The following is a 25,065-nucleotide window of genomic DNA, read 5'->3' as shown; positions in this document are numbered from 1 at the left end:
CCAAGATCATCCTAGAATATTAGTGCATGTATATTTAGAAGGAGAATGTGAAACTAGCTGCTGCGTATAGTGCCAGGCAAGTGACAAGAAATATGCTTGCAGACGTGTGAGGAGAAGGAAAAGTAGTAGAGTTGCCTCACAGGGAAGCAGCTAGCATTCATACTGGGCTGTGGATGGCTATAAATGGAATTGTGCATCACCGTTCCTCTGAGCCCGAGGACGCCTTGCTGAAGAGAGAGGACCACTGAAGGAAGTAAGGCATCTGGTTGTTTTGTAATGAGAAGCAGGAATGCTCTTAATAATAAACAAACAGGACATTGTATGCCATCATCACAGGATGTCCTTCCTTCAGCCAGCATGCTGACTTGGATCGGAGGAAAAAAAATTGGGTGCCGGGCTCTGTTGATTGCTCTACCAACCCTCCTTCCCTCGGCAGTGTGCTCCCGGGCGGCCGCTCGCACATCGCCCCGTGCGAGACCCGGGCTCGTTTTCTTACCGCGCTGCGAAAGCGGCACCGGGCTCGGAAACGCTGCGCGCCGCGTCCTGCTGCTGTGAGCTTCCCTGCTGTCACCAAGGGAAAGGGGGAAGGTTTTGTTTAAGGGGAGAAACAGAAATGTTTTCCCCAGTTCCTCTTACAGGCACTGATTAGAGACTCTGGAAAGGGATAAAATCAAAACTCTGAAACTCCCAAATTTGTCATCTGAAGTAAATTGCTGAGGTTTGGGAGCAAGCACTTTGAATCGAGTTTTAATCAGTAAACCAGTAAATTAATTTTAGTTGGTATTTTTTATAAAGTGCTATCAAGCCAAACTACGCAAGAACGAAAGCGGGCACGTGTTAAACTCCGGAGCTTAAAAATAGCGCGGAAAACAGATTTCTAGTAAAAGCTGCCTCAGGTGCGCTCTCCGCGAAACGCCGCGGTGCCCGCCCACCCGGCAGATCCCGGCGGCGGGGCAGCGCCGCGGCTCTCCCAGCTGACGCACGGGGCCGAAAGGAAGGGGGGGAAAAAAATAAAATAATAACAGTGATGTAGAAAACCCAACGCGGGTGGGCTGGGCGGGGCAGGGTCCGCAGGTAGGGCCCCGCCTCCCGCGCTGTGAGAGGGGCCGGCGGAGGGCGGGGCGGGCCGGGCCGGGCCGGTGCGTGAGCGCGGGCGGGCCGGGGCGAGCGGAGCGGAGCGGGGAGCGCGGTTGTGGCAGGCGGCCCCCCAGCGTTCCCCAGCGGCAAGAGCAGCAGCACCTGTGACAGCCGGGGGAGGGAGGAGCGGGAGGGGAGCGGCGGCTGGAGGTGTGAGTCAGTCTCCCGGGGACCCGGCCGCTGGAAGGAAGGAGAAATGTTTACTCTGTAGAAATGAGCCAGGTTTGCCGCCGTCGGTGGGCTTCGGTGTGGAAACGCGCGCGGACTCTGCCCCGGTAAGGAGCGCGATGCCGTCCCCTCTCTCAGCCCCGTCTCCACCTCCCCGGCTCTTGCTTCTCGCCCGTCCCGGCGCCCGCGGGACGGAGCAAAAGTTTCCTCGTCGCCTCTCCCGGATCGGGAGCGCTCCTCTGACCGGCATTAACCCTTTCGCTCCGCTGCGCAGCTGTCATACCCCTGGCCCGAGTTTCGCTGTTCATCCCCTCTTCCCCTTCAACGCCGAGGGTCCGGCACTGTCGCACTGCTCGCCCCGACTGCGGCCAGGACGGGGCACGGGGCCGGTCCGGAGCGGCGGCGGCCGAAAGGAGGGGGGGGCTGTGTATTGCCGTGACCCCCGCCCCAGCCTCTTGGGGCTGTGCCTCCCGGGAGGGCCCGTCCCGGGGGTCGCCGGGGGTCTCCCCCGAACCCGCAGTCAGTCAGCCCGTAACCTCTTTCTCGGAAAATCGTGCGCTTTCAGTCTTCGTGTTTCGTTTTTCCCGGAGGAGGGGTGTGAATTTCCTAGTAGCTGCGCATCCAAAAAGGAAAAATGAAGGGATTTTACGGCGGATTGAGGGTTATTCTCAGCTACTGGCGAAGGCACAGATTTTGGTTCCTCATGAACCTTATGGAAAGAGCCCGACCTTAATACATGTTCGAGGATAGGTTAGATAACAGTGCTTCTGTCCTGAACAGACAGAGGGGCTGAAGGACTTGCTGAAACTATTCTGCTAGGCTCATATCCACTGCTTTGGGATACTAATTCTAGGACGTACCATCAAAATCAAAAGGGATAGAATAACTTTTAAAAAAATATTTATTTTATTTATTTCCCATGCTCCTTTTCTGGTTTGACCCCCAGGAACATGTTGCAGTGCTTTGTAAAGGGCTGCTGCTGCTACAGTGATGCTGGCAGGATGTCGGCTTTCTCAGCCTTCCATGCCAAAGGATAAGGGGACGTCAGGAGGAGGCGGGGGGGGGCCAGGTTGTTTTGAAAGTTGTTTGTGTGTTGAAAGCCGGTGGGAAAGTTCAGGCTTCCCCATTTGGAAGAGGCAAGGCTGGGTTCCGCTCTTCCAACATGCGCTTTCCATTTTTAGCTTCATTCAGACGCAGACAGCAGTTCCTTTCCTCTTCCTCTCCTTGTTTGTGTGACACTTTTCTGAGGCAGCTTTTCCACAGGCGACTAAGTGGTCTCACGGCCATGACTCCACATTTTCTTCAGCACAGAATATTATTTTCTCTCTGAAGCATTAAGGAAAGGGTCTGAAAAAGGTAAAGTGGTTGTCACAGCCTAGGGATTTTCTCATCTTTGTTTTTGTTCCCTCATTACTACCGAGACTGGCATTTTAAAGTGCTGCTTCAGTCAGAGCAGCTTCGTTTACACTGCTTTTTGGCTATTACTCAACTGTACCAACTATCCCGCGTACGCTTTTAAAGTGTCACAGACTACTGTATTAGTCACACTGTATCAACGGAAACCACAACACTGGAGGACAATGAGGATTAAAGGCTGTTTTCTTTTTTTCCAGGCTGCTACACAGTGTAGCTCGGACGCTGTGAGTTTCAAGAATCTGGTGAAAGGGAGAGAGTGGACAATGAAAATGGACATGGAGGATGCTGACATGACTCTGTGGACAGAGGCTGATTTTGAAGAGAAGTGCACATATATTGTAAATGATCATCCGCTGGATCCCAGTGCCGATGGAGGCACCCTAACTCAGGCAGAGGCTTCTTTGCCAAGGAACTTGACTTTCAAATATGCATCTAACTGCAAAGAGGTAAGCGGCAGTGCTCTGGGGAAGGTTGGAGTCAGACAAGCCAAATCACAGCGCTTTGGAAAGCGTGTGCTCACCCTGTTTTGATTCTTTAGCATACACACACACGCACCCTACCAACAACAACAAATGCTGCCCGCTGGCCTTTCATATGCGACCCTAATAACGCTCTTAAGAAACTGTGTGCTGGTCATCTGTTGTGTAATATTTTCACTGAAAATTGTAGCCAACCTATCCCTGAAACTGGTTCCGTACCAATTCGCAAACAGTTAAATTTTCACACAATTTGAACAGCATCTAAATAAGCATATTTAAACTGTGGGGTAGTTCTTTGTGCCAATTTCTAGGCTGCTGTTTGCCAGGACCATTCATTGCCTCTGGCTCAGAGATTAAAGTGCCTCGGTTGTCCAATAAATAGCTTTAAAAAAGTAAAGGAAAAAAAAAACAAAACAAATTCCTGGAAATGTGTTTAATTATTTCTTTTTGTTTTCCCTTTGGTTATGAAATTGCTTTATTCTTTTTGTGAGGTTGTTGTATTCCCAACTTCCTAAATTCTTAAAAACTCTGGCATGTCGGTTAAGGAAGTAATGGTAGAACTGTAGCGAGCTTGACAGAAGTGTGGTTGTAGCTTAAATTAACTTTTGTTTATCTGGGACAGTATCTTCACCGGTAGCTAGCCGTGCGAGTCTGTTCCATCCTTGTCCCTGGAGTGGGTACATTCTTTGTTGTTGTTTCAGAAGGGCTGGAAAGAAACAAGCCTGGATGAGCAATTTGGTTTTGTGTTTACTCCTTCGTATAGAGTAGCTATTATAGCTAGGTGTGATGTTCAGTAGCGTAACAACCCAGGGGACAACCCTTCATTTCTCCCTGTGCTGAGACTTGTGGTATAGCAACTATTACCTGTGCTTCTGCTTGGGCTAAACATACTGACCACAGAGCTGAAAAGGAGGTACACTCATCCATGCCTATCAAATATTTCCTTCCAGAGCAGGTACTTGTTTAATCCTGTGTAGAGAAATAGGGCCAGACCCCCAGCTGAAGGGTGTTGACACCGTGGAATTTAGCTTGGCAGTACTTAATAGAGTGCCAAGTACATTTGGTAAGAGGTTAAAACTAAATTCTCCTTAAAATCACTCTTCTCTTCCCATCTGCCTTGCCCTGCCCTGCCCTGCAGAACTTTGGCAGAGAAAGGTCATGCTCCAGAAAAAAGTGTGAAACCTGCTTTTGTGTTATTGCATTGCTAGATAGGTCTTAGTATGGTGTGAAGAGGGAAATAAAGCTGAGACTCTGCCATGGGATAGAGGAGGATTTCTGATTGAAGGATGAGTTGCAGTGTGGCAGCTCGGGTCGGTCCTTGGCCGCCGGCTGATGACTGATTGGCTGCTGAGGCTGCCTGCTCCCTCTGCCCCTGTAGAGCCCTGCTGCTGTGGCTGGAGACATCCAGAGAGCTTTCAAAATTCCCAGCACTGTGTTTGGAAACACCAAGGTGTAATTTCCTTATTCCCTGGCTCAGGCCAGTGAATCAGGAGGATTGCTGCCATCTCTGTATAAGAGGTGGGGGAAGAGAGAAGTTGTTGAAAGATTGCTGGTTCTTTCTTGTAAAATGTGACCCGTGCAGCTCCCTGCTAGTGGGAGTCTGAATATAGGACATCCTCCTTTTGTTCTCCAAAGCTCCCCCCGGTCTTTCATTTGTGCTGAATTGCACCTACCCTAAGGAGCAATAGGAGCTTTTGAGCCCTGACTATCTTTAAGGTAGCTCTGCAAGGAAGGGCCGATATGATTGGGCTCTTTTGCCCACCTTCTGTGAAGGCTACCTTCTGGAGAATGTACAGACAGGTCTCATTTGCTACTCGTCTGCAGGGTGAAGTAGTTGTAAATGGCATAATCTGCTCCTGTGCTAGGAACTTCTGACATGCAACACTGTATTTTTCTTCTGTCTGCCATCCAAGTTCGATTTTGTTTAGTGAGGTCAGGACTGGGTACATGTGTTGCTTTTGCGTGTTTGTGGGTCAGTGAGGGAGCCTGATTCTGGTTTTGACCTCATGGAAAACCACTGGAGTCCTGACAGCTCGGGAGAGTGGGTTTTTTTCACTTGCAAAAGGATGAGGTAAGACTTTGAGGGATGCATACGTGCGTGTTTGCCAGTGGGTTTCAGATGTGATCTGTCTTCATTGTTAACTTTGGGAAAAGCTATGGCTTCATCTGGTTGAGAGTTTAAAATGCTGAGTCAGTTTATTGTCAAAAAAACATTTATAATATATCGCTTGTGAAATGCTGATACTGTCATGATTAGATCATTAAATCCTAGTTCTGTCACGATTGCTATTGCATCTCTGACTAGAGCAGGAAGAGTACTGCGTGCCTGCTTAGGAGGGAGGAAGTACGGCCCCTGATGTTTGGGGAGGGCTGCTTCTTCTATATCTTCTCCTTGCATGCTTTGTGGAGCTCCTCTTTAAAGGTTTATGCAATTTGCAAGGGAGCCCATGACACGTCATCATACTCTTGTTTATTCTTGGATCTTGATCAGGGACTTTTCTGAAGAACACATTTTTTGCTGTGAGTTCACAGAATGTGTCAGCATTTAAAAAAATGAATTACTACTGCTCATAACATTTTAGGCTGTTAGATTTACATGAAGTAATTTATTTATTTGTATGTGAATTATTTATCTTTTCCCCCAGTTTTGGCAATTGTCAAAAAATGATGAAATGTGGTGTCGGACTTATGCTCTGGAAGGCCATATGTGAATGATTTTTTCATAGAGACATTTAAAAATATTTTTTTTCAATAATCTTCCCTTTGGTCTCAGTGCTTAAAGCCCAAACAGCCTTTCTTCATATAAAATGATAGTTACTCTGCTATTTTGAATATTACTAGCATCGCATCCTGGTGTGTGAGCTTTGACAGAGGAAAACATATCTTGGCAAACCACCCATTACTGTTGCATATCTCTGATAAGGCCATTTCTTAGAGACAGACCCTGAATCAGTGATTTTGGTGAAAGGAGTGATTTTGAGCTGTTATGAACTGTGCCTCACTGACCTCAGACACTTGCTCTCCCCTATTGCTTTTATTTATTTTTTATGTGGTTGCCGAGGAAGCCAGCTGAAAGCATTCTATGTTGTGGCATAACTTCTAGAAAACTGGTCCCTGAACAAAGGGGTAAAAAATACATAACTATAGAACTAGTAGCTAAAAAAAAATTAAAATCAGTGTTAATTGAGGACACATAACGGCCTGCCCTATTTGCATGTGGAGAATGCTGCTGTTTTAATGAAGCCAATGAGAGTTTTGTTCGATGTTTTAGTTTTTTAAAGCAGTTTAGTGGTCCCATCGCAAAATACCGTCCTTTGCAGAATGAGCAGGAGTCGTTGTTTTACTTCAGTGCCCTCTCCCCAAACAAAGATGCAGGAGCGCTAATCTTCTAAAGCGCCATCTCAGATGAGATTTGGGACCGGAGCCCAGCCGCCTCACGCCCGGGGGCCGCGGGCAGGCCGGGATGTGCTGAGCGGGCCCCCGGCGCCGCATTAGGACCCTGGTCAGTTCCAGGGCCGCGGTCGGTCCCGGGCTGCCGCCGGCCCCGGGCTCCCCGCGCCGGGCCGGGCCGGGCCGCCGCGCCGGGCGCCGCTCGCAGCCGGCCCGCTCGGGCAGCGGGCTCCGGCTGAGGCCGGGCTGCACCTTCCTGCTGGAAATGCTGTTGTATAGGGAGAGGAGGGACGCGGCGGAGCGCTGGGAGCTCTGAAGGGAGAAGGGGTAAGCGCCTGTGGAGAGGAACGAGGCGGGAAGCGCCCGTGAGGCGAGGTGCGGGCCCGCCGGCAGCGCCCGGGCCGCGGCTGAAGGGCTGAAGGGCTCCGCCGCTCCTGGGGAGCGCCCGCGCCCCGCTCCCCGCGGCTCCCGGGAAGGGCTCCCCGGCGGGCGGAGCGGCGCGCTGGAGGACACCTGGCGGACACAGCTCCGAAGTGCCGCTCTGGCACAGCCGCCGGCAGCCCGGGGGCCGCTCAGCCCCGGCTCCGGACCCGGAGCTGCGCCGCTGTCCTGCCTGCCCGCCCTCGGCAGCTCCCGGCTTCCTGGCCGCTTCTGAAGCCGCACCCGCTGAGCTGCGGCGGGGCAGGAGCCCCTTCTGGCTGCGGCAGGGGGGCTGCTGGCGGCCTGGAGCCAGGCTGCCTTGGCACTGCCCTAGCGATCCCAGCAGCTCAGCTTGGCAGGGAACAGTGGAGTCCGAGAATTGCTGACCTGAGAGCCACCGTCAGCTAAAAGTCATCTGGACAGCTTTAAAGCCTGGTTTAGCAAAACTTCAGTGTTGGCAGAGACAGATGTGCAGAAACCACTTCTGCCAAGTTCTGATGTGTGCAGGCTGGGAAATCATCTTTTCTTCTCCCCTGGCACAGCTGAACACAAGCGCTGTCTATAAAGTGGATATCAAAAAGTATCTGCTGTGTCACAGAGTGTTTCAAGTTGACTAGTTCAAGGAGTGATTTCTAGAGATTCTGAGAATTTCATTAAAGTCGTTTTAATTAAGGCCAAGATATTTTTAAAACCATGAAAAATCTCAAGCTATCATGCAGTAAAACTGGTAGGGTGTGCTTGTAGCTTGGTTGTGAACTTTTCTTGAGAGGGCAGATGGATGTAAATTAAGATATATAGGGAAAATGAGAAGAACATCTGCCTTTTTCAGCTCTCTATGAGACATGTACAAGCAAGACAAAAATAAAACTGAGCCACTGAGCTTGTTTCAGCATATGGTAGGTGTAAGAAAATTTCTGGAAGTCCTTCTTCTCTCTCTTCAGTCCAGATGCACAGATCAATGGAGCATTTACCTCTGCTGTTGATGTTTTATTTTTTTTTTCTTTGTAGTGTGCTGAAAACACATGTTAAAATGCAAACGAGTACAAACAGCCACCACGAACACCCAGCAATGTGTTCCCAGGTGATTCCTTGAATCCATGGCTGTTATTTGGCCCCTTTTTTTTGACATTTAACAGGAAATTATGTTAGGTGTTCATATTTCCCTGGGATTTTTAATCTTGACCAGTACACAGGCAAGGATTTCTCTGTCTGCCTCTCACTTACACATTAAGGATCACAAAATGTAAGAAAATGTAGCATGAGAAAGTCAGAAGGCTTAGCTAATTTGTGAAGCACTGTCTACATACAGTTCAGGGTTTTTACCACCCTTTGCTGAGAAGGACTGTTAAAAGAAAAAGAAAAGCTCACTGAAGTGAGCTATCTGTAGGGTCTGAGGAGTGCTAATCTGCTTTGGTAAGGACATTGATTCCTTGTGGGGTACAGACAGCAGTAATCCCAGTTCTCAGTCTTCCTCAACTCTTCTGGTATTCCTGTCTTGTTCTGAAATCCTGGTGAGCAAAAAGACAAGTGGCAAGGTGTGTGGCAAGACAAGTGGAAAGATGTTTAATACATTTTGCTATGAGCAATTTTAATATATTTGGTTTTAGTACCAAATTAATGGGCTTTTTACCTTCTTTTTTTTCTGCTATCTGAGCAGCAAGATCAATCTTGCAGAGGCTTGGGGTTTTTGGTTTACAAAATTGTTGGTTTTCTAACATTGTTTAGATACATTAAATTTAAGAAGATTGGTGAGAAACAGGGAGACAAAACCAATAACTCAGCAGTGTTTTGCAAAGGGTTACTCCAAGGCACGTTCTTCTGAATAATGATGAATTGCTTCCTGATTTGTGGTCAGTGACTTTTTTTGGTATAATTACTGTCAAGAAGGAAGCTGAACAACCAGAGTACATTTCTTAGACCTAGCATAGTGGAGCATTTTCTTCAAAATCCTTACACCTTTTTTGACCAAACCCACTTAATATATGTTACTGGAACTGATGATTCCTTTTTGTACAAGAAAGTGATCTGTGAGTATATGTCCCAGAGCCATTTCAGATTCTGTTTTGTATGCCACTGTATGCTCGTAAGAGAACTGAAGGTTATCTTTTTTTTTTTTGGTGTTCTCCTTTTAGCTATCTGGGCGGGTATAGACCAAAGAATGGAGGGGGGTGGAGGGTGGTTTCATTTTGATCTGGAAGAGCAGTCATTCCAGTTCCTAACTTATTAGAAAAGCAAGCTCTGTAGCAGTGAAGTGATTGATAGATATTGCATATTTTTGTTTGCTGGAATTAGACTTTTAGGGGTTGCCTTTGATAGGGAAAAATAACTTCTGAAGATATTTGACAGTCTCTGTACATTTTGCTTACTGTTTCTTCTTGTAAATGTATTTCCAAAAAGCACATTTTTAAGGTGGTTTTCATCATTAGCTTCCATATGTCTTAGGAAAATGCTAGTACCTAACAAAACTGTTCATATTGCAACCAACACGATTGTTCATTTATTCATTTCTGGTTTGCTGACCTGTCACAGAAAATTTGCTGCATTGTTTGCTTTATCTTGTTACACTTGGGGAACAGGGGAGAAGAGGGAGACTTCCCATTTTCTACTGGCAATGGACTGATCCTGTGCTGCTCTTCTTGCAGGTCACTGGAGTGATAAGCAAAGAGTACATCCCAAAAGGAACACGCTTTGGACCCCTGGTGGGAGAGATCTATACCAGTGATACAGTTCCCAAGAATGCAAACAGAAAATACTTTTGGCGGGTAAGTAGGAAAAAACAGCAGCACGTTGTTGCAGTGAGCAGATCACTAAATGAGTATGGCTGAGAAGCTGGGTCACTTCCTGCTGTGTGATGCAGGGGACAGCCTCTGTATGTGGCCAGGCACAAACAGGGCCAGTGGGTGAATTAAGCTGAGTTAAAAGCCTGGCTGTCTTGGATGCAGGGACTATGTGGGTGGAGAGAGTGCTGGAGATGCACAGCCCTTCCTGGCTCGTTCTTCCAAAATGTATCTGTGCTGATTCTGTAAAGAAATAGTTCTGCTGCTTGCTGTAAGGGCAGGTTATTTTGCGTTTCTTCACAGTGGAAAGTCATTCTGATTTATGCAGGTATCACATCCTTGATTTTTCCCACCATGAAGAAGCTGTTAAAGTACTGCATAAACTTTCACTCTGGAATTATGAAACATTTTCTGACATTTCTTCCTGCTTCTTGTATAGAGCTGCTATAACACAGTGGTAGTAGTCTTCAGCATGTATCATTCAATTCATAAATCTTTCTAGGCCTCCTCAGAATTGTTAAAAAAGCAGCTCATGCAAAGGGAAAAGAGACAAACACCAGAGGTGGTGCCTAATTTGTACTCCATAGTATAAACTGGAAGAAAGCAGCAGCCAATGTGTTTTGGCGTGGGCAGTGTGTGCTGTGGAATATGCCTCCAGTTTATCAGTTGACATAATCCTCATTTTCCTTACAGACACATTATTAATTGTTAGAGAACATTCCTTCAGCCCCATCTCATTCCACGGATTTGTTTTGCTGCCTTCTAGCCATGTAGGTTGTGTCTAAATCCGTGGATTTGGGACTGTGTCCAAGCCTCTGTGCTCAGGTGCCTGCCTGCCTTAGTAATATCCCAACCTCATATCCAGGTGAAACCCAGGGCATGCACCAGCATTCCCCACACCCCTTTCTTCCTACCTAATTGAATCATTTTGGTTTTCTCAGATCATTCTTGTACGATGTAATACAGCATTGCACAGGCATTTATTTGCATGAGTGTTTTTACAGAGTGGGCAACTGTTTTCTCATTAACAAGGCCACAAAATGTTTCTTTTTGTTGAATTTTTTGGGAGCTTGTGTCCAGTGTAGGAAGAGACCAGGAGGCTGACACAGGGAAGAGGGGCTGACAGCCATCTTGCAGGACTTCATTCCTACATTGCAGTGAGAAAGATGACATCATTCTTATGATGTGATTTTAAGCCTTAATGTGGAGGGATCCTCAGAAATAATATCCTAGGAGCCATCTAGGCATCATTAAATTCCCTGTTATAACCTCTTGATTCGTTCAAGGCAAACTGCTGCACTGAAAATTAATTCCTTCCTAGGGGTCTGACACAGCCTTGCATATGCAAAGGAAATTGTGGGAGATAACTTCCCACATGTTATTAGAGGCATCCTGGGCTCGCTGGCAGGGGCGGGCACATCTGCTGGGCGCCCGGGGCCGCTGCCCGCGCCAGGGGAGCGGGGCCGGCCGGGCCCGCGTCACTTCTGGGAAGCGCGCCGTGACTCAGCACATCTGGGCGCGCCTTCCCCAGAATAGGTGGGAGCTGGGGGTGCCTCTGCCGGGGAGCCGGGGCTGTGGCCCTGACGTGGGAGCGGCGGAGGGCTGGTTTGGGAAGTGGTGGCAGGCGTCAAGCGCCGGAGCCCCGCGTTCCTGGAAGTTTGCGAGCCGGGCTGAGCGGAGAAACGCGGAGGCTCCTCTTGATGCAGCACAACTCGCCCGGCTCCCTTCCATTTTCTCATAACAAACACACCGCAAAATCTCTCGCAAGCTGCTTTGATGAGGCCACATGTATTTCCCCCTTCTCAGTTTACAGGAAGTTACTCTTAAAGAAAGTGATTCTGGTGTTTACGGCCCGCGTTAAAGGGCCAGGCCGCCTCCCCTCTCTGCCCGCCGGGCTCCGGGGGCGCGGGAGGGTCCCGGCCGGCCCGAGAGGTGCGGAGGCAGCGCTGGGGGCACAGGGGCAGGAACGCCCCGCGGAGGGTTTTCTTTTAGAGATAAGCTCTGTCTCCCCTTTGGAAAGGCATTTCCTGCTCAGCGAGGTGTGAGCTGCTCCCACTTCAAGGTCTGGCTTTTGCCTGGTCATCTGTTTTCAGAAAACCAGGAACCCCATTTCATCCAGCATGGAGCTAGCTCCCCTTGAGAGTAAGCAGTGTGTCTTTACAAGCGTGTTTCCTGGATTTCTCTTGATTTTTTTGCTTTTTTAAAATATTTCTCTTATTATTTCAAGAAACAGTAGCTTCTGTCAGTGATGGGAACTTCTTTCCCCTGAAACCACTGAACAGTTTTCAGATTCATGTTTTCTTGCCCCTCTGTGGACAAGTCAGAGCATGTCCCTTGGTAGGAAAAGTGACATCTCATGGGCTAACCCCTTGTCAGGTCTTCCTTCAGTTATGGCAGGTGAATTTCATCTTTGCCTCGCCCAGCCTTCCTACAAAAGGGTTACAGTTCAACTATGAGCAAGTGTTGCTTTAGGACTCTGGGGGGTGGAGAATGTTTGCATAGTTTAAACCTTTGGGTGGAGGTGGTAGGAAACTGCAAGTACAGAGACCATAGAAAGAGGCGAGAAGAACTCTGACATAGCGAGAAGAACTCTGACATAGCGCAGCCAGTCAGTCTTATACACAGGTGACTCAAAGCATTAATGCAAGCATGCACTCAGACCTGCCCTCATCAGCATCACCCACTTGTTGATCAGAGCACCAGGAAAAGGGCTCTAAGGTAGACTGTTCACACAGAGAGAGTACTCTGCATTTCAAATTTTGGGTCTTGTTTTCCAAAGCTAGCTAAGATTAAATGGAAAAGGTGACTGTGGACTTTCCTTTAAATACCTTCTTAACTCAGAGGATGTCATTGTTGGAAAGGCATGAACACAGCTTGAACTCTTACTTCATCTTAAAAAAAAAAAAGGGAGCTTATCACTTTTCCTCTCTGGACTCTGTGCCTACATGTTGCATATTGTGCCTATATATATGTATATATATTCATAAGCACTTCCTCTCTGTTCCAGATCTATTCAAGTGGTGAACTTCACCACTTCATTGATGGATTTAACGAGGACAAGAGCAACTGGATGCGTTATGTAAACCCTGGCTACTCTGTTCAGGAGCAGAACTTGGCTGCTTGTCAGAATGGAATGAACATCTACTTCTACACCATCAAGCCCATCCCTGCCAACCAAGAGCTGCTTGTGTGGTATTGCCGAGACTTTGCAGAGAGGCTGCACTATCCCCCCTCCAGAGAGCTGACAATGATGAACCTCAGTAAGTGGATTACAGTATAAATAAGGAATGCTAGTAATGTCTCTTCTGCCTATACAATCTAATAATAAGTTGTATAATTACACAGCTTCATCATCTGTTGTGTCACAGGAGGTAGCTTGGAGTGGAAAAGGGGAATTAAAAAACCCAACACAAGAGAATGAGTTCGCTGTGCTTGTTCAAATGGAAAGAGATTATGAAATCTGAGTAGCTGTTTGTTTACAATCTGAGTCTTATCTGGTGAAATTCTGGACAGACAACCTGACCTCTGTCTTCCTAACCATCGCCGTTGGCTCAGTCTCAGACTGTGCAATTTCAGATCTCACGGTGTGTTGAGCAAAAGTCTGCTTTGGTAGCATACACTAAAGGCTGTCCACTCATGCTCCCAAAGGGCTGCCCTCACTGTACCAGGAAGTGGCAACATGTCATGACTCTGTCTAGGTGTCTGACCAAATACGTGTTTACTGCATCATGCACTTTGAGCCTTGCATCTACCCTTACTTATCTTGTGGGAGCAAACCTCCTGTGGTCTTCTCATCTGGTTACTTGTGTTTTTAAGCTCAGTGTACTTTGTCCCCATTTCTTGACTTTTTATTGCAGCTTTCATTTTCTGTTCAAAAATAATAGCACTGGTAGCAGAGGGAAGAGGTGTTTCCAGGAGTTTGTGTTCCTCTGTGGTTTCTGATTATTTCCAGCCTTGGTGCTTTACTTCTCGTTTAATCATTGCCTGACACCTCACCCAGAGCCCCTTCTAGAGAAGAAAAGATTCTTGCTGACTTCTCAGTGGACTCTTAGGCTACTTCCCCCGTTGCTGCTCTTAAAACAGAGTATTCTTTTGTCCTTCTGCCAGTGATTACATTGGAACTTGAAGGAAAAACTGCAAGCAGTTTTGGTTGGTTTTTTTTTTTTTAATAAAAAGGACTATTTACAGTTATTTGGCAACAAGGAATGGGTTATAAAATAGCAGTGTTACTTGGGGATCATTAGAACTGTCATCCCATATTATAAAATTTGTATCACACATTCAGATTAATCAAAAGTACATCTATACTCTGTGGGTGTCACCCTTTCACTAGCTTTTTGTCTTTCACTACAAATTAATAGAAGAAAACTTGTCTCCTAATGACAGAGGGAAGAGAGGGAGGGAATGTGTTATGCAGCTATATTCTCTATTCAGAAACTGTCTCACTGATTCTGTCATCTTTGCACAAATGTCATTTCACCACTCTCTGTGCAGTTTTATTTCCTGATATAATGAGCTGTTAGTTTTTCAGTGGGACCTGCAGGTGAGATGAGACAGCAGCATGTAGGGCTCTGGTGGATGAGGAGTTTGCTAAAATCTGGTCAGGCACATTTGGTCACTGGCTAGTAGGATACACAAACACGGGTTCAGTTTCCTGCATCTGCTGGCACCTTGGGCTTCCTTGCAGAAGCAGTAGTTAATGTATTTGTAATGTGTTCCCTACTGTGTCTGGTTACTCCTAATCAGGTCAAAACTAGGAGTGTCTGGACATGGCAGAATAACTGATTTCAGTAAAAGCAGTAGGCTCAGTATAAGGATTTAAATAAATAGAAACCTGAGCCACAGTTTTGTAGTTCAACCTTAATATTTGCAGTATTTCCAGCTGCTGAGTTTGAAATAAACATTCTTCTCTTTTTTAAGATAATTACATTTAAACCATTTAGAAATTTTATGTTAGCTCCTTCCACCTACAGAAAATAGTTCAGAAAATGAGAAAAACTTTTCACTTTTTTTTCTTCTCCCCTCATTTTTGTGAGGAACACAATCAGGCGTAAAGCCTGCACATGGGCCAAAAACCCTACAGGTACCATAAGGATTGAGGTTTTCTAAAGTTAGCCTTTTGAAAAGTGTGGAAGAAAAATCCAAAAGTCTCCAAAATATCTTTATTTACCGAAGTCCCTGTAGCAATGGTGCAAGCAGGGTTTTTCCAGCATTAGTACTGGAACCACATGAGTTTACTGTGAATGCCAGCACTGTTGAGCCTTCTTCTGCTCCTTTCTCCCAGGCCACTAGTTAAATCTAAAATTAGAGAGCATCGTGGTGCCTCTCCAGCCTGTCTCTGTCACAAAGGCTGGCCAAGGCACCCTGGCACTGCATTCATCCATGAGCGAAGTGCAGGAGTTGTCCCCAGTTCTCTGGCACCTTGTACCTGCTACAGATGTGGGGCTTTGGCCTAGCAAGACATCTGAACACAGCCTTGCTTGAGGGGACCCCCTCCTCCCCCCCAACCTGCTAGGAAGTCAGGAAAGTCCTCTCCAGCCAAATGGATTGCTAATAATTTGGTGTTTAAAGTGGTATGGCCTCCCTCAGAAGAGCAGGGGTGCATCACCACCTCTCCCAGCCTGTGGCTGGTTTTGGCACCCTCTGTGGAGGAGGGAGGGAAAGTTGGGGTCTGGGTCCCAAGAGGCAAAGCTGAGGCCAGGGTCTCCTCCCATGGATACATGCTGGTATGGGCAGGAGGCAGCCAGTGGCCGTGGTGTGTTGCACCCAGATCTCTCCCTTAGCTGTGTCTTGGGTGTGCAGTGCACACTGGTGCCCGTGGGAGGCTTTGGAAGAGTCTCACCTTGGCTGGCTGCCCAGCACAGGAGAGGCCACCTGGGACACACACCTACAGAGACCTTCCAGTCCTGCCAGCTTAAAATATAGGCAGCTGCTTTAAGTGCCTCAAGGGTTTGGGGATCACAGCCTTAGAGTTCAGCACCTTAGCTCCTCTTTAAGCACCAGAGCAGGATGGGCCTCCGGGGAAAAATGTATCAGGGAATTTCTCTGGCTTTATTTCCTGTAATTAGTGGCCTCAAAAATGAGAGAACTACCACTTTAGAGCATAAATGTATTTACACACCCACATGTAACATCTACTTGCCTGTGTAACAGCAAACTTTCAAATTAAAGGTAACTTCCCCAGCATTAGCTCATTTGTGCCGCAGAAGGAAAGCATCCAGATCCAAGACAGCAATTAGGCATGTACTTAGTTGTGGGTTTAACCCTGTCCTCTGTGTTTTCCTGAACTGGGGCCTTTGACCCAGTCCTTCAGACGCTGGAGCACACACCTACCTCCACGGCCGTGATTAGCTCCCAGTGCAGCTACGTAACTTCAAATGGATGTTGAAGTGCCTGCTAGGAGTTGCACAATAGCGGTAGAGGCAAGACTCCACATTATCCCAGTGCTGGAAACTCAAATGGCATTCCCTTCCTGCCTGTTTTGAGGTCTCTAATGTTTTCTGTCAGGATTGGAGATATCACCTTCAGATGGTGCCATTGTCCTGTAAATAGTTTTAAATATGGTGGCACCAGATTTCTGTATTCTGCTAAAAATGAATTTAAAGTAATTTGTTAAATGCACCTAACCTCATTCAACTGCACCTTCAGATTGTCTTTTAGTCTGTGATATTTTAGTTAGCAAACACTGAGGAAATTTGCTTTGGCGGTTCCAAATGGTTTAGAATTTCATTCTTACCTCAACATGGGAGGATTATTTCAGGATGGAGGGGTGGAGAGGGTAACAGTTAAAAAAAACCAAACCAAAACCAAACAACAAAAACCCAACAAAATCCAAACAATTGCATTGACTCAGGACATGACTGTTTGATAATAATGTTCATATATTGCAATCATATGATGCAACTTCCTGCTGCTCATGTCATGTTTGTCTCCTCAGTCAAGTACAGGCAGGTGACATCTTTTGGTCAAGCTTTAGAAAAAAAAGTTCAAGCTGGGGGAAGATAATTTGCATATTTACAAAATATTTGGCAATCTTTTTGTTTCGTTAACAGGTTTAACAAGACATTATTTAAAGTGTTTCCGGTTCTATGAAGATTAACTTTGTAATGCTTTTTTCTTAAATGCGATTTATTCTTCTCTTCTTCCTGCTGGCCCTGACATGCTGGCCGTTAGCTCAGCCCTGTCGCTCGCTTTCCCTTTTGTTTATGGGCAGTTTCACTTTCTGGTTTTGAAGCTTTTCTGTTTGGGTTGAGAGGAAACATCTGCACTTGCTTAAAAAAATGCCTCCTGGAATGTTCAAAAGGGCTCAGGAAAATGATTTTTAAATGATATGAGAAGTTGTCTTCACAAAATCAGAATTTGAGGACTGAAGTTGTCTTAATATTGAGAATTAGTTGAAGGCTCCCAGAAAGACCTTCTCTGAGCACAAGGTTTTCAAAGGCATGTCACACTGCCGTGGACACATTTAGAAAACAGATGATCAAATTTTGTACTTCTGAATGTTGGTCTCTGTTCTCATTTTGAGTGGAAACACTCTTTGTTTTGCTCGCTTCACAACTTCGAGGTTCTCTTTCTACTAGCAAAAGAGGTGCTTAATTTAGATCGAAAATGTGAATCGGCATAATTAAGCTCTACCACTCGAAGTGTTCAGTACCATCTCACTCCTGAAATTACTGTTGCAATTACTGTCTGCCTACAACCGTTTTTCAAGTTTTTAGAAAAGAACAGATCATTGTTTTTATGAAATGTTTCTCAGGGTACAGCTCAGAGCACAGGAACCGAGAGCAAAGTCTATAGCTCTGCAGCAGTCTGTAGCTGGAACACCCACACTGGAGTGACTTCAGGCAGCTCCTTTACCCAAGTTTTATCAATACTTAAAAGTAACAGGAGTTTTGTCCCTTTTCCTCTTGCACGCACTCACTAATGTCAGATCTGAGCAAATAATCTGTTGACCTCAGTTAGAAGTGTCAAGATCCTCAAGAGGCAAGTCTGGGGTTTTTTTATTTCTTCCACACCCCCCCTGCCCTCAGATCAGTAACTTAAAAATGCAGCTGCACCATTCTTGTTTTGTTTTGAATCTCTTTTCTGTGTGTCCCTCTGACCACAGAAACTAGACAGATCTTGGAGGAGTATGTGCCTATATTTACTGTATATGTATATATATATGTGTGTGTGTGTGTATGGGGGTGGGAGGGAGAAATGCATTTCAAGAGTGAATGGGAGACATTCTGATTGGTAAAAACTTAAATCGAAGATCACAAGTTCAAAAAAAATTCCATTTATAAGAAATATCTCTTTAACTTTGAAGTGTGGCTGCCTTAAGAGCAGCAAGAAGGGTTGTAAACCTCTCAATCAGTTTCAGCCCTGGTTTAAATCCACCTTCAGTATAAAACTTAAGAACCTCTCCTTGGCCCTGGACATTACTTTCTCTTATTTTACAGTGCTGAGACACTTGTTTATGTTTTGATCTCTCTGGTGTTCCCAAGTGTCCCTTGTGCTCAGGTAATAAGGGAAAAAGCCAAGAGTGGATTTATGGACCAAAGATAGCTTGCAAACTAAAGACAGCTATCACAGTTAGACTTGAAAAAATTTCTTTAAATATCATAACTTCTGTTTACACATGGAAATTAGTAGGAGGGACAGCTTTACTGGGAAAATTCAGAAGGGAAGAAAAGAGCAATTATCAAGAGAGAGCATGGGATTGTTGCACAAAGAAAGTTACGATCTCTGCATGAGCTTCCTTTCTGTCACTCCTGGGCTTGCTCCTGCACATAAGGCACGTACATCCCCGCCCTCATGTTTAACCTTGTGACAGTGGGAGCTCTTTCTCCAGCTGAAGAGGCCCCAGTTTCTCTATCACTTTTCCAGCACCACCAGCATTTCTCCTTCCTCTTCCCCTCCCCCTGAGTTTTTTTCTTTAAAAGGGAAAAGTGTCAATTTGAACTTCCTGCTTGACAGACCCCACTGAGAAACTGATATGGGCCTGATAAGGTGGTATTTATTTATTTTTCCTGCTGCAAGGCTTCACAAGTCGTGCCTCCCCCCCCCCATCCAGTTTTCAATACTGCCTGGTCTTGATACTTCCCGATGCTGATAGTGTCACCAGGAATGTTTGCTCTGAAACACTGCTGTGGTGAAAGGCAGCTGATAAGAAGATACAGATAATATTACTCACAGTGCCATTGTGGAGCTTCTTGAACCTAGTAGGACCTCTGTGCTATGCCCCAAAATCTGGCTGACATTTAGAAAATGAGTTATCAGTCCCCGAGTACAGACAAAATTACCAAAGAAAGTAGATGTTTTTTAAAGCCTGAAAACACAGTATGTTATTATTTTATTTTTGATACAGCTCTGCATTAAACTTTGGACACTAAGAGAAGTAATTGAGAAGCTGTCTGTGTGCTTATGTGTGCATATGCTTGCTGTACAACACTTTCAAGTTTTATCATACATATTTTAATTGAACTTAAATGTGTTCAATTGCATTTCATTGGAGCTTGAAAATAGCCAAACTATTCAAAAATCTCAAACTAAATTTGCTTGTTACTAGTCTAATGCCATTTCAAAAAGGATGATACTGTAAAGTGGGTTGCTCTAAGTAGGAGCATGTTTTGCAAGCAGCTGTTTTCTTGGATATGTTTAATAAATGGCTTTCTTTGCCTTATAGGGTAATGTTGCCAAATGATAGATTCCATCAGGGTAGTAAATAGTGAAGCAAAGAATCTGTGTTGAAAGCAGCGTGGTCATTGCTGGTTCTCATGTTCCACCCTTGGTTCAGATGATCCTCCAAATATCAGAAATAACTGTTTCTCACTTCAGATAGTGAAGTAAGAACAGTCAGTCACAGGAGCAGAAACATTTCTAAAGGACTGCAGTGTCCTTGAGTCATGTACCTAGTGGTACATGGCTTGTACCTCCTGATAGAAAACCTTGCACTAACTAACTATGATTATGAAACCTTCTTATAGTTCCCCCCCCCCCCCCCCATAATAAAATATCTTACAAGTAATCAAAACTGTGTAACAAAGATAAAGGCAGATTTGTTTTTCTACTGAAGTCATCTTTCAGTGTGCTGTTAAGATTGTATTATGTCCATACAGCAAGATCTTTGAATACAAATAAATGGAGTATGTGCTGACCTGAGATGAATGTATGCTAGCTTCTATTTCCTTCTAAATACATAATTCTTTTCCCTCTCTTTTTTTTTTTTTTAAGCACATTTCAACTTAAGCTGGAGCCAACCAGTCTTGCTTTCTTTTGCTTTGCTTCAGCATTTTTTTTATAAAATACAGCTGTAAGCAGAGGAGTTTTGCATAGACTGAATGCCACAGAAATCTGCAGTAAATAGTCTGCTTTGTTGTAGATGTTCCTAAGCAGTATATTTAATGAGTAATGATCTGTTTACTGATGGAGAATACCTTCTCTTTGAAGAAGGCTTTCATCCTAGCCAGCCATGGTTTTTTTGGTACTGTAAGTAATTGAACTGGCTGGTGAAGTGACTGCTGCGGTTTGGCAAAACCCGATTTGTCATGCCTTGTTATTTTACTGAGGAACATTTCTGGGAGCTTGTGTTCTGCAAAGTCCTTCAGTTAAACCTGTATTGTGAACAAATGCTCATTACCACATTTATTAGAAATACTGCTTAAAGAGACATTCAACAGCAAAGCTAGGCAAATTTAAGGGGGAAGAAAGTTGAAATCAGTTTGCAGAGTGGAGGCTGGCACTCTGCAAATGCATCATCATCCAGATCTCTATGTACTCTTTGGTATCCCTTAAATTAACAATGCTTTTTATTAACACTTAATACCAGCAGGCATTTCTTCACACAGCCATTAGTTTTGTGGCAAGTTGAATGATTGTTCATCTCCGAGAGTAGCCCTTCCTTCCCACTAAATTTGTAGGGGTTAGATTCTGTTTTGAAAAGAGATAACGCCAGTGACATATCTAAATAATTGTTATCTTGTCTTTGTATTTCAGCACAAACCCACGTTAATCCAAAGCAGCACAGCGCTGATAAAGATGAGCTTTATCAGAAAAGCGTCCCAAAGAAGGAGCACAGTGTGAAAGAAATCCTGAAAATGGAATCCAATCCTCCTAAAGGAAAAGACTTCTTTCAGACCAACATTTCACCAGTTACTCCAGAAAAAGACTTGGATGATTTACGTAAGAACTATAGCCCGGAGAGGTGTTTCTTCCCTCGAGTTGTCTACCCGATCCGACCTCACATTCCTGAAGACTATCTGAAAGCTTCCCTAGCATATGGCATGGACAGACCCAGCTACATTACTCACTCACCCATCCAGGCATCTACTACACCAAGTCCTTCCGGGAGGAGCAGCCCAGACCAAAGTTTAAAAAGTTCAAGCCCTCACAGTAGTCCGGGGGTCACAGTTTCACCTCTAGCACCTACTTCCCAAGAGCACAGAGAGCCATACTCTTACTTGAACGGATCATATGGCTCAGAAGGATTGGGGTCTTATCCTGGATATGCACCTCCTGGCCACCTCTCACCTGCCTTTCTACCGTCCTATAACCCCCATTACCCCAAATTCCTGTTACCTCCATTCAATATGAGCTGTAATAACCTGAGCGCTTTGAACAATATCAATGGCATCAACAATTTCAATCTCTTCCCAAGGATGTACCCTCTTTATGGCAACCTGCTCAGTGGAGGTAGCCTTTCCCACCACATGCTCAACCCCACCACGCTCCCCAGCTCATTGCCCAGTGAAGGAGGCCGTCGACTGCTGCAGCCTGATCATCCAAGAGACTTCCTCATACCAGCACCGAACAGTGCCTTCTCTATCACGGGCGCTGCTGCCAGCATGAAGGACAAGCCATGCAGCCCTACCAGTGGGTCCCCCACCGCTGGTACAGCAGCCAGTTCAGAACACATAATGCAACCTAAACCTACCTCAGTGGTGTTGGCTGCCACCGGCGGTGAAGAAGCCATGAATCTCATTAAAAGTAAGAGGAATGTGACCGGTTACAAAACCCTCCCATACCCACTGAAAAAGCAGAATGGGAAGATCAAGTACGAATGCAACGTTTGCTCCAAGACCTTTGGCCAGCTCTCCAATCTGAAGGTAGGCAGTGGAGAATAAGACAGGAGCCTTCTTTGAAGGCTCGGGTTTCTCCCTGTAGGTTTTCGAGGAAAAGCAGGGTCAGGCCTCCCTTGCTTTGTTAGGCTGTTTATGTGTCTGGGCTTAATACAGTATCCCCCCAGCAAGAAAGCATGGTTGTGTGCTTTAACACTGACGCCACCTAATTAACTAGATAACATTGTATTTTGGCAATGGGACTCTTCCGCTGACTTTAGGAAACATCTGAAAGCACTTTTGTTGTAGTACTGGAAACTGCAAATTGTTAATTGCTTTGTCTCTCCCTAGGTGCACCTCCGAGTACACAGTGGAGAGAGACCATTTAAATGCCAGACTTGCAATAAGGGCTTCACGCAGCTGGCTCACCTCCAGAAGCACTATCTGGTACATACGGGAGAAAAGCCCCACGAGTGTCAGGTATGTAACACAGAGAGAAAGGTGACTCCTTCACAGGCCAAAGGGATGGCAGGGCTTTGCACACCCCCTATGGTGTGCAGGGAGGGCTGAGGGACAAACCCTTGGCTGCTCAGGGCTAGAATCTGCACCACAGCCGGGCCCAGCCCTCGTGCAGCAGCGTCTGTGAGACAGCACGATTGCCTGCAGCCTGCTAGAGCAACACCTGCCTGATACAGTTTTGCCATCAGCCACACTCAAAATGACATTCAGCAATATTTAAATAAAAAAGGTGGGGATTTTTTTCCCTTTGTGAGAAAGTGTGAAGATATAGAAAGCTGCTGCTTCATCCTGCCGTCTCCTCCTAGGTGTCTGTGATTTAAACCATAAAATCGCCTCCCACTCATTCGCTGTTTCTCTGCCACCCCCCACATTAGGTTTGTCACAAGCGGTTCAGCAGCACCAGCAATCTCAAAACCCACCTGCGGCTCCACTCTGGAGAGAAGCCTTACCAGTGCAAGCTCTGCCCAGCCAAATTCACCCAGTTTGTGCACCTGAAGCTGCACAAGCGTCTCCACACTCGGGAACGCCCCCATAAATGCATCCACTGCCACAAGAGCTACATTCACTTCTGCAGCCTCCAGGTCCACCTGAAGGGCAACTGCCCCGTTGCCCCGGCCTCCGGCCGCTCCATGGAGGACCTGAACCGAATCAACGAGGAGATCGAGAAGTTCGACATCAGTGACAATGCTGACAAGCTGGAAGAAGTGGAGGACAATATCGACTTAACATCCATCGTGGAGAAGGATATACTGACCATGCTCAGGAGGGAAATGGAAGGAGCTAACCTGAAAGTCTCTCTGCAGAGGAACCTGGGAAATGGGCTTATCTCCTCAGGATGCAACCTTTACGAGTCGTCAGATATGTCAGTTATGAAGTTGCCTCACGGTCACCCACTACCTCTGTTACCTGTAAAGGTCAAGCAAGAAACAATTGAACCAATGGACCCTTAAGACTTTTTGGCAAAGTGATTTTTTTTATTTATGACTTGGCAAGTCAGGGTGCCTGTAGCAGTTGCTTGTACATAGTTTCAATGCTGCAAAGCAATCTTGGCTTACAGTAGTTTCCCTACGCTCTCCAACTGAAAGAAGGAACTCCAAAGTTACTGTTTTCTCAGGGCATAAAAAGGGGCAAAGGACTCTGCATTGCCTCGCCAGTTACTAAGAGACAATCATTTATCCATAATTATTTTTTCAATGATAGTACTTCATAATTTATTATGCAATTAATCATTCTAAAAGCAATAATTAGGAAAATGTTTACAATGACTGGAAAAATTCATTGTAATTTTTACTTTAAATGTTTTTATTTTTTGTTTTATGGGCCATTCTTTGTAGATATTTTTTTTCTGCACATCTGTTTTAAGAACCTAAGATTAGGGTTTCAGTAAATGTGTTTTATGTACCAATGTCTTTTAAACAAATGTGGTTTTTCATATTGCCAAAGTTGGACATGTGACATACAGAATCCTAGATCAGTTGGTTTGAAAAAAAATGCTGTGTACTTTCATGAGCAAATCACCCCACTGAGAATTGAAAAGGAGAAAAAAAATAGCAAACCCAGAGTAGCAGCAAGCAGGGAAGAAACTTTTTCTCCTGCCTCTCTGAGGGGAGGAGAAAGATTCTTCTACCTGCAGCTCTCCCTGGAACAGATGTGGCACAGCAAACACCAACCTGCCATGGACAATACCACAGGTTTTTAGAACACAGCTCCAGCCCCACGCATTATCATGTAAGTTTTAGACCAAAGGAACACATGAGCTTAAAGTGGCTTTTCCAGAATAAAGTCTCACTTACATTCTTTTTTTTCCAAAAGCAGTTTAAAAGCAAAGACACAAATATTATTCTGCCTAAAAGGGGGGGTTTAGGCAGATTTCTTTCTTCTGATTTTTGTTTTATTTTGGGGGTTTTTTTGGCCAGAGCCTTCCAGGGATAAAAAAAAAGAGATGGTCATATTCCCTGAGTAAGAAGGGGTTCAGTTTTACTTGTATTTTTCTCTCCCACTTTGCCTGGGTAGAAGTGGGGAACAGAGTCCTTTCCTGGCACATAATTTTTTTTCTTCCTTCCTGTACGACTCAGATTTTTCTCAGTATTTGTGTTTGTACATTTTGTGGTTAATTTAATTAAAGAAGAAAAGGGCATTGCAAAGTTGTTGAACAACAATTACCTCAGTGCTTGTGTCCAGTGGTGCAGACAATGCTGTTTTACCTAAATGCTTTGCTACTTTAGAGAAGAAACCAAAATGTGCACAGGGAAAGATAGAATGCACGTCCTTTTATCTTTTTGTTTTGCTAAGCCCAAAGATGATATGGTGACGTTTGAGGTGTAGCAAAGAATACATGTATATTTATAGATATATTTATACCACTATACGATATATGTATATGTATATATATTTATACCACTTAAGTTGTGAGCCAAACCATGTAATAAAACCTATTTTTCATCTAAGTGTGAAAATCAAATGTTATCCCAGTTTTGCAAATAACCAATGACCTCAAAACCAGAAGGTTGAACCAAGGCATTTATCACTTGCAAATACACATGCACAGCTGAACTTGCAAACACGTGAATGACATCATCATGCATCCATGTGTGGCATCTCAGTGAATTTGGTGGGAATTACCCTGTTTGCAGGCCAGGGCTCCTTCAGTCCCCTGCTCTCCTGGCAGTCTGCACTGGGGAGGAAGGAGGCTGGTGGTCAGTCAACAGCCAGCCAGAAAAT

General features: G+C 45.4%; 1 protein-coding gene across 2 annotated transcripts; it reads left to right on the top strand.

Moving 5' to 3' along the window:
- Positions 1–1,334: 1,334 nt before the first annotated feature.
- Positions 1,335–23,481, top strand: PRDM1 (PR/SET domain 1). 2 transcript variants are annotated; one of them, XM_054291767.1, is made up of 7 exons: positions 1,335–1,412; positions 2,919–3,167; positions 9,653–9,772; positions 12,795–13,047; positions 20,765–21,873; positions 22,177–22,305; positions 22,719–23,481. In XM_054291767.1, the coding sequence occupies exons 2-7, from the start codon at positions 2,985–2,987 to the stop codon at positions 23,292–23,294; spliced, it is 2,370 nt and encodes a 789-aa protein (XP_054147742.1). In that variant the 5' UTR covers positions 1,335–1,412; positions 2,919–2,984; the 3' UTR covers positions 23,295–23,481. The 2 variants fall into 2 exon arrangements, with proteins under 2 accessions (XP_054147742.1, XP_054147741.1); XM_054291766.1 differs by lacking the exon at positions 1,335–1,412 and having other exon boundaries at positions 2,254–3,167.
- Positions 23,482–25,065: the final 1,584 nt, after the last annotated feature.

This window comes from Melozone crissalis, unplaced genomic scaffold (genome assembly GCF_028551555.1).
Source record: "Melozone crissalis strain CALT ecotype California unplaced genomic scaffold, PUWL_Pcris_2 ptg000106l_1, whole genome shotgun sequence".
Taxonomy (NCBI): Eukaryota; Metazoa; Chordata; class Aves; order Passeriformes; family Passerellidae; genus Melozone; species Melozone crissalis.
This window is presented reverse-complemented; position numbering and strand designations above follow the sequence as displayed.